The sequence below is a fragment of the Silurus meridionalis genome, chromosome 10, assembly GCF_014805685.1.
Source record: "Silurus meridionalis isolate SWU-2019-XX chromosome 10, ASM1480568v1, whole genome shotgun sequence".
Lineage (NCBI taxonomy): Eukaryota > Metazoa > Chordata > Actinopteri > Siluriformes > Siluridae > Silurus > Silurus meridionalis.
This window is the reverse complement of record NC_060893.1, coordinates 133,475-147,450: the sequence shown is the minus strand read 5'-3', so window position 1 is coordinate 147,450 and position 13,976 is coordinate 133,475. Positions and strand designations below refer to the sequence as shown.

General features: G+C 42.1%; 2 protein-coding genes across 3 annotated transcripts in view; both read left to right on the top strand.

The window, feature by feature from the left end:
* Nucleotides 1-7,301: 7,301 nt before the first annotated feature.
* LOC124392577 lies at nt 7,302-8,681 on the top strand. Its single transcript, XM_046859716.1, has one exon. The coding sequence runs from the start codon at nt 7,302-7,304 to the stop codon at nt 8,679-8,681; it is 1,380 nt and encodes a 459-aa protein (XP_046715672.1).
* Nucleotides 8,682-9,135: 454 nt separating this feature from the next.
* The window catches only part of LOC124392654, a 14,241-nt gene continuing 9,400 nt past the window's right edge, over nt 9,136-13,976 (top strand). Inside the window, exons 1-2 of one of the 2 annotated variants that reach the window (XR_006927188.1) lie at nt 9,136-9,192; nt 9,544-9,733. The gene's annotated coding sequence lies outside the window, so the exon portion shown is untranslated. Of the gene's footprint in view, nt 9,193-9,358; nt 9,734-13,976 lie in introns of those variants that run through there. The other variant, XM_046859823.1, reaches the window with a different exon arrangement.

The window sequence follows — 13,976 nt, the reverse complement described above, 5'->3', positions numbered from 1 at the left end:
GACTCTGAATCAGATGTGTTGGACATACTGTATAGGCGGTGCTGCGCTGCTGATTTATGAGCACAGGTGAACTGAGGACTTAAATGTAAAGTAAGTTTATTTATCAACAAATTAAAACATTAACGTTTTGCACATCAGTGCCTGTACTGGGTGATTTAGTGCTAAATGTAAATGTAAGGAACATTTCTAAGATGATGATGATGATTTAATTTAAACAGATAAGCTTCATGCCCTCATGCAGTAGACATGACTTTATTTAAATGTGTTTACTGTGTATGTTCATCCACTGAGATGAGATTTGGATATGCATGATGTAAGGACGTAAAAGAACTGGTGAACCGTTTTTTTTTTAAACGTACTGTCCGAAAGATCTGATTCACAAAAAAGAATCCGACTTCCCATCACTAAGTTGTAACACACATTTGGGCCAAAGTTCGTCCCGTCCACACCTTTTTCCTCTCAGTCCTCCGCATCCCAAAACTCAAACAAGTAACATGGTGAACTTCCACTAGAAATAAACAAGCATAATTCAAATCCTTGAGCACCGCACATAGAAAATATTCAGAGCACAATAAAGTTGCAGTAACACTGCGCCATCTTGCCACCGCCCGTTACAGCAGGAGGTGCGGGAAAACGCGAAAACAAGATGGCGCCGGTGGGCGGAGCTTTATTCAGTTACAGCAAGAAACGTGGGAAAGCGCGCAAACAAGATGGCGGCGAGTAAATAGTAAATACAGTGGAACCCGGTTATCTCGCCCTCGGTTAACTCGACAACCCTATTAAGTCGACGTTTTTGAAGTGGAACCGCCGAATTCTCGCTTTTTCTAATCATTTTTTATCGGTTATGTCTTATATCTTTTTTTATGTCGCGGAACCCTAATATCTCGAGCACAAGGGGGGAAAATTATAAATTTAGAAAATTAGAAATTGCATGCACATTCTCATTTATTAACGCACATCATGTACATAAAGAAATTTCAAGCACGTTAATATACTGCCGCCATTTTGATTTTTGTTTATCTCCATCATCAGTTACCTCCATAATTTTTGGCGACCGCCTACGACATCGACATAACCGGGTTCCACTGTAATTTAAGTATAATTTCCTGTAATGTATCAATTAGTGATGTAAATAGTGATCCTGAAGTAAACATTTTTAATATCGTATAATAAAGTTTTAAAGTAACTTGAAAGCTGTTTAATAGAGAAACGTGATTTAAACAGTGTTAGCTCGCTAGCATTTTAGCTATTAATGTAAACATAATCACACATTAACTCGTGACAGTAAATTACAGATTTGTATTTTTATTTTCTTTTATAAACCCGTTCATACGTTTATTCATATGCTTCATTAGAGATGTAGTGAAGCGTCGCGTTCATTTCCTGTTTGGACCGGAAGTAGATTCTGCACATGAGAAGACACATGTGGATCTGTGGGAAGCTGCTGTTGATCAAAAGGTAAGTTATTATTGCTATTTAAATGCTTCTCTCTGAGCTCATGGATCAGTTTGGTTTGTTTGTTTTAGTCTTTTAAGCTCTTGGCAGCTCGTTGTACAGTTAGAAAGCAGCTAGCACGCGATGCTAACGGCGCTAGCGGCATTGCAGTGATGATCATTGTGTTTACAGACTCTATAGAGAGAATCAGTTTCAACTTGTTTTAACTGCTGCATTGCTGATCACATGACATAGTTGTAAAAGAACCTGTTGTCATGACTACAGTATGTGAAGGGGGGGGTTCACCCAGTACAGTATCCTGACATGCTAATGTTAAATACACTCTATGGACAAAAGTGTGTGTGTGTGTGTGTGTGTGTGTGTGGTGATTATTTTGATAATGATAAATGTTACTGTGTTAAGACTTTAATGTTATAGACCGGTACAGAGGTCACGTAGGTCACGAGTGAACTGTTTGTACAACCTGATGCTGGTGAGTCCTACCAGAACAGATCCAGTGTGACGGTCCTGAAGTTAACAAACAGTTTACACAATAGTACTTCATTAAACTGTAACATTTTCACATGATGAGGATCAAACGTTTTTTAAAGATCAAACATTTACACAATCTCCTTAAACTGGATTGTTCCAGTTACGAGAGGGTCGTGGAAATGATCCCGCTAGATAGGAATTATTCTACCAAATGTGTTGTTCATTACACCGTGTTTTTACCTAAATGTTAATTGATGGCTCACAGATACAGACAGTTCCTTAGGGGCACAAAGGAAACACGATGTGGGTTTAATTAAAGATCGCTGGTTCATATCACACCAAAACGACAATATTAAGGTATGTGTAGCTATCTCTGCTGAGGTTTGTGGTGTTTGGTGGGATGAATAAATGTTCTACTTAATCCTTTTTAGGTGGAATAGTTTTAAGAGGAGGGCAACGTACTTTGATGCTGCTGCTTTGTTTTACTCTGCTTTGTTTTACTTAATTTTGTATGCTTTGTTTTACTTAATTTTGTATGCTTTGTGTTACTTTACTTTGTCTGCTTTGCTAGCTTTGTTTGCTTTGTTTGCTTTGCTAGCTTTGTTTATGCTTTGTTTTCTTTGTTTTGTTTTACTTTACTTTGTTTGCTTTGCTAACTTTATGCTTGTTTGCTTTGCTAGTTTTGTTTATGCTTTGTTTTACTTAATTTTGTATGCTTTGTTTTACTTTACTTTGTTTGTTTGCTAGCTTTGTTTATGATTTGGTTTGACTCATTGTATATTCATTCAAACACAACATTCAATTATTATTTCTATTATTTCTTGTGTGATTTAAATTTGGTTAACAGTGGCTTTGTTATAGGAACCGAGGCTTCAGGCAGACGGCTAGTTGGCCTTGGCGTGCGGTGGTGGGACTCTATCACAGGGTGCAGTGTGTTCACGCTTGGTCTTACCGTGTTTGTGTGAGTGTGTGTGGTGCTCTTGTGCATTTGGTGTTATGCTCCTGGCGATATAGTAGCCGCATACTCATTAGGCTAGTTTACCTGCTTTAGGTAAGCCTCGGTTTCCTTTTTGTTTTTATGCCTATTTTATTCCAGCCCATAGTCATGTTTTAAAAGTAATATTTATTGTGAAATAAAACATTTTTTTGTATCTTTGGTATCCACGTCTCTTGCCTCTGTTTATTGAAACCACGTACCTGTGTCTTTTGTAGATGATTAATCTATAATAGTGTTCCCTGTTAACAGGGTGGCGTAGTCAGCTGAGTTATAGTTTCTGTCTAATTAACGTCCCGCCACACTTTGGCGTAGTCGGCAGGATTGCGTTTCTCTTTGTTGGGCTGAGACGTGGATGCTTATTGTTATTTTGTTAAAGGTTTTAGTTGTGACTTGTGGATGGATTAGAGGTTATTTTTTTTTTGTATTTCTTGTGTGCTTTTCTTTCTTTTTTTTTGTGTTTAGAGTGTGTGGAACAAAGCAGCAGTGTCATTTCAGTGGACTTGGAGCGTTCCAGCAGTGGGTTTCCATAGCTTTTACTGACTTTGTTCGTTAAGTTTCCCGTAAACAAATGGAAGCGGAATTGCAGGAATTAAGGGAGCTTGTTGCTCAATTAAGGGCGGATAATGACAAATTGCGCCAGGAGCAGAGTCCTGCTGCTCCATCCAGTCCCATAGCTGGCCCCTCTCGAGGATCTGTGGTGCCACCTATTGATCAACCAGTTAGTGCTGGTGCCACGTTAACCGAACGCCTTGTGTTTATTCCAAGGGATAGAAAATGTCCAATATTCGATGGTAGATCGGGCATTGGCATTAATGAGTGGATCGAGGAAGCAAAAGCTTGTATAAGAACTCGTCATTTGTCAGTGGCAGACCAGGCATTTTTCCTATTTGATCATTTAGGAGGGAACGCACGTGAGGAGGTTAGACATCGCCCTGTTATTGAGCGTGGAGACCCAGAGAGAATTTTTTCCATTTTGCAAGAGTTATATGGATGCTCCCAGTCTTATGTTGCCCTGCAGGAAGCCTTTTTTTCTAGGAAGCAACAGGAAGGCGAGACCTTGCTGGAGTTCTCTTTGGCCTTAATGAGCCTCTTGGAGAAAGTGAGGCAGAAGTCCCCAAATGCCATGCCAAATGCAGAGATTTTATTAAGGGACCAGTTTGTCGAATATGTTTGTGACCCTTCTCTTCGCCGTGAATTGAAACAATTGGTTCGTCGACAGCCCCATTCTACACTCTTGGAGGTGCGTGGCGAAGCTATTCGTTGGGAGCGGGAGGGAATGCCGGGCGGAGCAAGGGTCAAGTCTTTCTGTCCCTTTGGCGCACGGGTTTCAGTATGAAGTTCAGGGCCGTTGTAGCTCGTCTGAGAAGTCTGAAATAGGGGAGCTTAAAGAAATGTTAAAATTACAACAAGAGCAATTAAATCAGCTTACCCAGAATATTGCCCGTTTGCAAGGGCCCCATTCTCGTCCTCGTACCCAAACTTTTCGTAGTGGGCCCATGATCTGTAGGCGTTGTCAAAACCAGGCCATTTTGCACGGAATGCGAAGGGAACGTGTCATGTCCCGGTCACCATTACGTTCTCGTGTTGATCAGGCCATTGAGGTGTGCAGTCGCAAGCTAATGTGTCGGAAAACTAATTCCGGCCGTGCTGAAGAGTCACAGCTCGGCTGGGAAAATGGCTGACTCAGATGGTAAGAAATCTAGTTCAGTTCCAAATTTAATGTCTTCTTGCCCGCATCTGAATGTTTCAATTGGTGGTGTGTTAGTCCCTTGTTTAATTGACACCGGTTCGATGGTATCAACTATTACGGAAAGTTGTTTTATTCAACATTTTGAGCCATGGGGTCAGGAGCACTTGAGGTCGTGTTCCTGGTTGCAGCTAAGAGCTGCAAATGGGCTCTCAATTCCATATATCGGTTATATGGAATTGGATATTGAGCTCTGTGGTAGGATAGTTCCGCGATGTGGGGTGCTGGTGGTCAGGATCCTCCTGGTGGCTTGCGCTCTCAAGTCCCTGGTGTGTTGGGGATGAATGTACTTGGGCGATGCTACCAGGAGCTCTTTGGACAGCATGGCCCCGCTTTGTTTGATTTTCCTCCGGTTTCTAGTGCGCCACTTTCAGTTTTTCAAGCCCTACAACACTGCCATCAAGGTAGCGAGCAATCTCGCGTTGAGTGTATGACTAGGGTAAGAGTGCGTGGTCCTCGGGCATGTCGTGTCACAGGTGGTACTATTAAGTTGGTTGCGGCAACTTGTGCAGAACAGTTGGCAGGTAGTACTGTACTGTTCGAGCCCATTGAGTCTGGGTTACCCGAAGGGTTGCTGGCATCCCCCGCCTTGGTGCGAGTGATTGGAGGCTCAGTTTATGTGCCAGTGGTCAACATAGGCACGTCTGATGTCCTCCTTTTCCACGCAGAGTATTAGGTACCCTGGGTAGAGTGCATGTTGTCAGTTTGCCGGCAGGTGTTACTGAAGTTAGATCCACTACAGCAAATGTGTATTCTCAAGCCACTCTAGCAGTTAGTGCCCCTGTTTTAGAGCAGATTGCAAAAGTAGACCTGACTGCATTGCCAGAACTGGAACAGGGCAAGGTGAGGGCCTTGCTTACAAAATATCAGACGGTATTCTCCGAACATGATGGTGATTTGGGATGTACAAGTCTTATATCTCATGATATCCCCCTCTTAGATGATATCCCTGTGCGGCAGCGACATCGCCGGTACCTCCCTCTGAGTATGAGGTTGTTCGAGCCCACATCAATCAGCTGCTGGAGTCTCAGGTAATTAGGAAAGTTGCAGCCCATATGCCTCCCCAATTGTCTTGGTAAAAAGGATGGTAGTCTACGCTATGCGTTGACTACCGCCAGTTAAACGCCAAGACCAGGAGGGATGCATTTCCTTTGCCTCGGATTGAGGAGTCGCTGGATGCGTTGACGGGGGCCTGTTGGTTTTCCACTATGGATCTAGCTAGTGGTTATAACCAGGTCCCTGTCACAGAGGGGGATAAGCCAAAGACCGCTTTTTGCACCCCATTTGGCCTGTTTGAATGGAATCGTATGCCTTTTGGGTTGTGCAATGCCCCCTCTACCTTCCAGCGACTTATGGAGAGGGTATTTGGGGACCAACAGTGTCAGTCCTTACTTTTATATCTAGACGATATCGTGGTGTTCTCCACCTCAATTACTCAACATTTGGAGAGGTTGGAGGTTGTTTTAAGCCGTCTGGAACGGGAAGGGTTAAAGGCTAGGCTAGAGAAGTGCGCCTTTCTTCAGCAAGAGGTGAAATATTTGGGTCATGTTATCTCTTCCAGGGGTGTGGCAACTGACCCTAGTAAGATCGAGGCTGTGGCCCAGTGGCCTCGCCCTCTAGCGTTACAGAGTTAAGATCCTTTCTGGGTTTTTCCAGCTACTATCGGCGGTTTGTGGAGGGGTTTGCCAAGTTGGCTGCCCCACTGCATAAGCTGGTGGGGGAATTTGCTGGTGTAAAGGGTAAGCAGAAAAGTAGGAGTTTTGCTAGTGCCTGGAGTGAAAACTGTCAGGTGAGCTTTGAGGGGTTAAAGGAGAAACTGACTACCGCCCAGTACTTGCGTATGCGATTTCTCTAAACCGTTTATTCTGGAGGTGGACGCCAGTTATCAAGGGTTAGGGGCAGTCCTTTCCCAGGAAACTGAAGGCAAGGTAAGACCAGTGGCATATGCTAGTCGCAGTTTAAGGCCCACTGAGCGCAACATGTCAAATTATAGCTCTATGAAGTTGGAGTTTGTTGCGCTCAAGTGGGCCATGACGGAGAAATTCCGTGAATATCTGTTGGGTAATAAGTGTGTGGTATTCACAGATAATAATCCCCTTAGCCATCTGACCTCTGCAAAGTTGGGGGCGACTGAGCAGCGTTGGGCTTCTCAGCTGGCGGCTTTCGATTTTGAGATTAAGTATCGCTCTGGTAAGAGTAATAGAAATGCAGATGCGCTGTCACGGAGGGATCCCCTGGAACCTGGTGGGTTGGATGGGTTGACCCCCGGCACTGCAATTCCTGAGTCTTTGTGGCCATTAGCTGGGGTAGATTCTGTGGGTATAGCGACCCAGTGTATGGTCTCTACACTTCCTGGTTATTCTGCTGGTGACTTGCGTTCTTTGCAGGCAGCTGATCCAGTTATTTGGGAAGTGTTGCGATTTTGGAGACAAGGAAATCGCCCAGGACCTAATGAGCGGCGCCAAATGACTAAGGCAGCCTTAACCTTGCTCCGCCAGTGGGATCGGTTGAGGGAGTTAGATGGTATGCTGTATCGTCGGGTTCACTGCCCTAATGGTAAGGAAGAGATGTTGCAATTGGTTTTGCCTGCTGCCTTGAGACCAGAGGTGTTAAGGCAGTTGCATCAGCAACATGGACACCAGGGCAGGAGCGCACCATGGAGTTAGTGCAACAGAGGTGTTATTGGCGGGTGTGTCCTCGGATGTGGCAAGTTGGTGTCACGAGTGTGACCGGTGCCAGGCAGCCAAAGACACCCAGCCACTGGCTCAGGCTTTTATGGGGCGGTTAATGTCATCTAGGCCAAATGACATCTTGGCAGTGGACTTCACAGTGTTAGAGCCCACAAGCTCTGGCATCGAAAACGTTTTGGTGATGACTGACGTTTTCAGTAAGTATACCCTTGCTGTTCCAACGAGGGATCAGCGAGCGGAGACGGTGGCACAAGCCCTGGTGACCGAATGGTTTTACAGGTTCGGTGTTCCGGGCCGTCTCCACTCGGACCAGGGTCGAAATTTTGAGTCTTTGTTGATACGTCAGTTATGTGAGCTTTATGGTGTGGTGAAGTCTTGTACTACCCCCTATCACCCGGCCGGTAACGGCCAGTGTGAACGCTTTAACCGCACTCTACATAATCTGTTGCGTACTCTGCCAGTGTCCAGGAAACGAGACTGGGTAGCGTGTCTTCCCCAGGTAGTGTTCAGTTATAATAGCACCCCTCATCAGAGCACAGGGGAATCGCCACACTTCTTGATGTTTGGACAGGAGCCACGATTGCCTGTAGATTTTCTGTTGGGGAGAGAACCACAGCTAAGGGAGGGTAGTGTGCATGACTGGGTCTTGGAACATCAAACGAGGCTCCAGGTGGCCTTTGCAGGTGCACGGGAACGGTTGCAGGTCATGGCTGATAGGCGCAAGGCCAATCATGATCAGCACGTCCGAGATGAACCATTGGTGGAGGGTCAACTGGTGTACCTCCGTGATTATGGGGTAAGGGGCCGCCATAAAATCCAGGACCTATGGAGCCCAGTGGTCTACCAAGTGATAAGGGCACCCAAGGAAGGTGGTGTAGTGTACACCATTGCGCCTGTAGATGACCTGACCAAGGTAAGGAACGTGCATCGTTCACTGCTAAAGAGAAGAGTCTGTAAGGACACAGTTGGTACTAACCATGGCAGTCCTTTACCTGACCCAGTTGTGGGCACATCATCGTTAGCTGAGGAAGAGGATGAGGTAGATTTATTAGCTTTGGTCCAAGAACGGGATCAAGTTGATGTCGAATTAAGAATTGGTGGGCTGGCATCTGGGGTGGAACATGGTCCACAGGAGAGGGTGAGTGTTACGGGACCCGTTCCTGCTAACTGGCCAGGATTACAGGCTCCAGCTAGGGATACAGCTATGTTGCCGGAGCCACAGCCTGAAGCCCTGGTTAGGTGGATGAGGGTGCGTTACGCAGGACAAAACGTGCAAATGCGGGCCAACATCCAAATGTACACCATCTTCCCCGTTCAGTAGGTGGGACAGGTGAGGGCTCCCAGCAGCAAATGCATGGCATGGTGCCAGGCATTTTTAGGCCATGGGATTAGGTAATCCTGACCCTAGTAGTAGGACCGTCGGGGTGACGATCCGTCAGTGGGGGGTAGATTGTAGTGGGACGAACTGTGGGTGTCCCTTTAAATTGTCATGAAAGCATCAGTTGTCCAATCAGATACATGCAAGACTATATAAAAGGGGACTTTAAATGCACCATGTTGTGTGATCACCGCTTGTGTGTCATTGCCCAAGGGCCGCCCCTTCCTGGTTTAGACTCTTCCTGTCTCACAGGTATGTGCTTGCTAGCAAGTGTGTATCAACGTGTGTGTTTGTGGTAACTAGCGTTATTTGAATTATAGTTTCCAACGTGTAATCATTCCATGTGGCTCGGTGACTGCTTTTAAACATGAACCCGCCGTAATCCGTGCCTTCTTGCGGTTTGATGTCCATTTGCCTGTGCGGCTGGACTTGTGGTCGAAACGACAATATTAAGGTATGTGTAGCTATCTCTGCTGAGGTTTGTGGTGTTTGGTGGGATGAATAAATGTTCTACTTAATCCTTTTTAGGTGGAATAGTTTTAAGAGGAGTCACTTTGTTTGCTTTGCTAGCTTTGTTTGCTTTGCTAGCTTTGTTTGCTTTGCTAGCTTTGTTTGCTTTGCTAGTTTTGTTTATGCTTTGTTTTACTTAATTTTGTATGCTTTGTTTTACTTTACTTTGTTTGTTTGCTAGCTTTGTTTATGATTTGGTTTGACTCATTGTATATTCATTCAAACACAACATTCAATTATTATTTCTATTATTTCTTGTGTGATTTAAATTTGGTTAACAGTGTCTTTGTTATAGGAACCGAGGCTTCAGGCAGACGGCTAGTTGGCCTTGGCGTGCGGTGGTGGGACTCTATCACAGGGTGCAGTGTGTTCACGCTTGGTCTTACCGTGTTTGTGTGAGTGTGTGTGGTGCTCTTGTGCATTTGGTGTTATGCTCCTGGCGATATAGTAGCCGCATACTCATTAAGCTAGTTTACCTGCTTTAGGTAAGCCTCGGTTTCCTTTTATGCCTATTTTATTCCAGCCCATAGTCATGTTTTAAAAGTAATATTTATTGTGAAATAAAACATTTTTTTGTATCTTTGGTATCCATGTCTCTTGCCTCTGTTTATTGAAACCACGTACCTGTGTCTTTTGTAGATGATTAATCTATAATAGTGTTCCCTGTTAACAGGGTGGCGTAGTCAGCTGAGTTATAGTTTCTGTCTAATTAACGTCCCGCCACATACTTAAAAGGTAAATAATGAAAGCCCTTGTTTGTAGTAAAAAGGGTAGAAATAAAAGACGTGGATGAATGGGTGGATGAACAGATAGAAGTGTATATTAGAGCATTTTGTTTAAGAGAAGGTGTTTTTATTATCAACACTACACAGAACCCCCTCTTGCCCCCAGACCTTACAGAACTCCTGCACTCTGTGTGTCATCCTGCACTGCACAAACTCAATCTTCAGTCCGGCCTTCAAAAGAGTTCTAATGCGCTGTTCTGGATTCAGTGTTCCCCTGACTATCAGTTTATTTTTTATCATAATGCAGGTAGCTAGTTCAGCTCGGCCTATTATTACATTAACTGTTATTAACTGCAAAACCACTGCCTTTCCTGATCAACCTACAAAGTGCACTTCAACATCCAGTCATTTGGGACTCGTACGAGTTTCCGTTAACAACGCCGGTACAGCGTTAAAGAGGCTCCTGAAACTTTAATTAAATCGAGTTCTACACTAAAATAAGTGTAAATTAGCATCAAAAATTCATATCAACTCTGGAATCTTAAAGAAATGTGAGATAAAAAGATCAGTATCACCAGACTCACCTTGTGAGATGATTACCTCTGAAAGTGATTTCTCTCTCCAAATGCCAGACAAAAATAGGCCCCGCCCACAAGCGCTGTGATTGGCTATACGAGTTTCTGTTAAAAACGCCGGTACAGTGTTAAAGAGGCTCCTGAAACTTTAATTAACTTTAATTTTGATGTATTTAGTAAACATAAGGAAACAAGTTGTAAATCTACATTTGTGACTTAAATTTAAAACACCATTGATCCAGCATCATAAGCAGCTCGACTCAACACTAAATGCTTAGTAGTTGATCCTGGTACAATCTGTACAAGAGTACTGAGACTCCTGAATTTTCATAGTAGCAACATTTAAAGTTCCCACCTGAACCTCCACTTCTCCTCCACTTCTCCTTTCCCTGCTGTCTCTGTAGACGTCCTCCTCCTCTCCTCCTCCTCTCCTTCTCCTCCACTTCTCCTTTCCCTGCTGTCTCTGTAGACGTCCTCCTCCTCTCCTTCTCCTCCACTTCTCCTCCACTTCTCCTTTCCCTGCTGTCTCTGTAGACGTCCTCCTCCTCTCCTTCTTCTCCTTCAGCCAACAGTTTCCACCGGTACCCTGTAGGCTAACGATACCTGTGGGGGTCGTTGGTAACCAGGGCCTCGATCGATCCGGTATGAATTTCTCTTTCCTGATCCGGATATTTGATTTGGAAGGATGCACTTCCTTACGCAACCCTCCCCATTTACCCATGCAACCCTATGTGTGTGTGTGTGTGTGTGTGTGTGTGTGTGTGTGTGTGTGTGTGTGTGTGTGTATAGCTGGACAAATGTATAGGAAACAGCATTTATATTGTGCATCACTGGGACTTTCCTGTCAGCATGTGCTGAGGCTTGATAATCTCTTTCCAGAGAACTGCTGTACACATACTGTAGTCTGTGCAGCACAATTCTGTGTATCTGTGTGCAGCAATTAAGGGTCTGTTCAGTCAGACAGGTTTTATCAAATATTAAACATAGAAATGAAACATTCAACAAATGATTATTAACAACATTTAAAATAAAAATAATAATAACACAAACTATTAAACATTAACAAATTCATCTCAAACTAAACCATGAAGTGCTTGTGGAGGTCATGTGAGGTTACTGTTCATCACTCCTCACTCTCCTTTATGGACAAAGTAACCCAACATTAAACCCACACACATTTTAGTTACACTCCAAAACAAAACAGCTTCAAATCAACATGTTCATGATTCAATTACAACAATTACAAATATAACAGTAATAATAAAGAAACAGGAACAAAAAAATTAAATTGTAATAACAATTGTAACTGTAATATAAAGAAAATATAATTACAACAAACAAACAATATTTACACATACATATATATATATATATATATATATATATATATATATATATATATATATATATATATATATATATATATATATATACTAAATATAAAACAAAAGTACTCAGTGTCACAAAATTTTAATAGCATCTATGTATAAAATGTTCATGATTATGATGTGTGTGAGTAAGTGTATCAGTGAGTGTGTGTGTGTGTAGAACTCGCGGTATAGCTGAAATCAAAACACAATAAATGTACAAAAAATGTGAAAAGAAGTTTCAATTATTTTATCTACTGTCATTATAATATGTGTGTCTGTGTCACCAGGTGTGTGTGTGTGTGTGTGTATGTGAGTGAGTGTGTGTGTGTGTGTGTGTATATGAGATTGATTGTGTATGTGTGTGTGTGTGTAAAGCCCTATTCAGACAGGACTAGTTTTACAGGGGGTTGATATCTTACCGATTTCAATAAGCACTAAAAAAACCAAGATAAAAACGTTTAAGACTCACTGTTCAACCTACAACCAGCAAAGTTGAAACACATTTACAAGTTGACTTTGAGATTTTAGCCAGAAATCATCTCTTTTTGTTTCTCCTCAAATTTACCAAAAGCCAGGTAGAGGTTTTCCTCCAAACCAAAAAACTCTTCTCACGTGAGCAGTGTATCCACGTGCATCCTTATAGTGAGCGTATTTGATCCAGTTCTTCGGGTCTGGGTGAACCATTACAAGTGCAGAGGCTTTAAAGACCTCAACTGGATACACTGCAAAAAAAATGCCCCTCTTGAAACAAGCTAGATTTACTTAAATCTAGTTAAATTGTACTGAAATCAAGCAAAAATATCTGCCAATGGGGTAAGCAAAATTGACTTGGTAAGAATTCTTAAAACTAGCATTAATATCTAGTCAATATTAAATTCTACTAGATCCTGTAACTAGACAGAAAAGCCCAGTTTTAAGCCTTTTTTTCCCTTCCTTTTTATAAACAGAATAATTAGAAAATTAATGAAACCTGCTTAAATCTGGTCACTAAAAATAATGTCTTAAAACTAGACAAACAAGAAAATTTCACTGTTTTGTAAGGACTACATTTTAGGGAAGATGTTAGGGAAGAACCCTAACCCTAGAATATTACACCTTAAATTCAGCATATTCTATTATTTTTTGTAATCACACAAAACCCAAAAAACTTGATGAAAATTCTCAAAATAAGCATAAAACATAAAAATACAATATGAACACTGTAAAAAATCATTCTCAAAACAAGATAAAATATACCTAAATTAGGCGAAAACTGTATAAATTAAGCAAAATGATCAGCCAGTGCAGTAAGATAATTTAACTTAAGAATCTTAAAACAAGTAAAAAGGGATCAATATCAAGCAGTTTTAGTGCAGCAGCTACTCTTGTGATGGTACAGTCGGTACTTCCACGCTCACGTCAGCAAAGAGTGCGAAGTGAGGTGTGTCTGGATGGAATAAGGTAGGCAGGTATGGCAAGCCATTTTAACATTTAATCTTTAATTGTCGATATCAGCAATTCAATTATTGATATCAAAAATTATTTTTATATCAACAATTCAATGGTTGATATCAGAAATAGGTGCACATATTTTTATATCAAAAACTGAATTGTGGATATCCAGAATTCAATTCTTGGTATCAGCAATTAAGGAATAAATGTAAAAACAGTTTGCATGAACTGTTGATATCAAGAATTCAAATCTTGATGTCAAGAATTTATTAAAAAAAAAAACTGATAGAGACATACCACAAGCGACTTACAGCTGTAATCGCAGCAAAAGGTGGCGCTACAAAATATTAACTTAAGGGGCTGAATAATTTTGCACGCCCACTTATTTGGTTTTTTTATTTGTTGAAAAAGTTTGAAATATCCAATAAATTTCGTTCCACTTCATGATTGTGTCCCACTTGTTGATTCTTCACAAAAAAATTAGTTTCATATCTTTATGTTTGAAGCCTGAAATGTGGCAAAAGGTCGCAAAGTTCAAGGGGTGAATACTTTCGCAAGGCACTGTATATGATGTGAGGTTCAGTTACCAGTGTGACACTAAAACAGGTAGAATTAATAACTACTCAG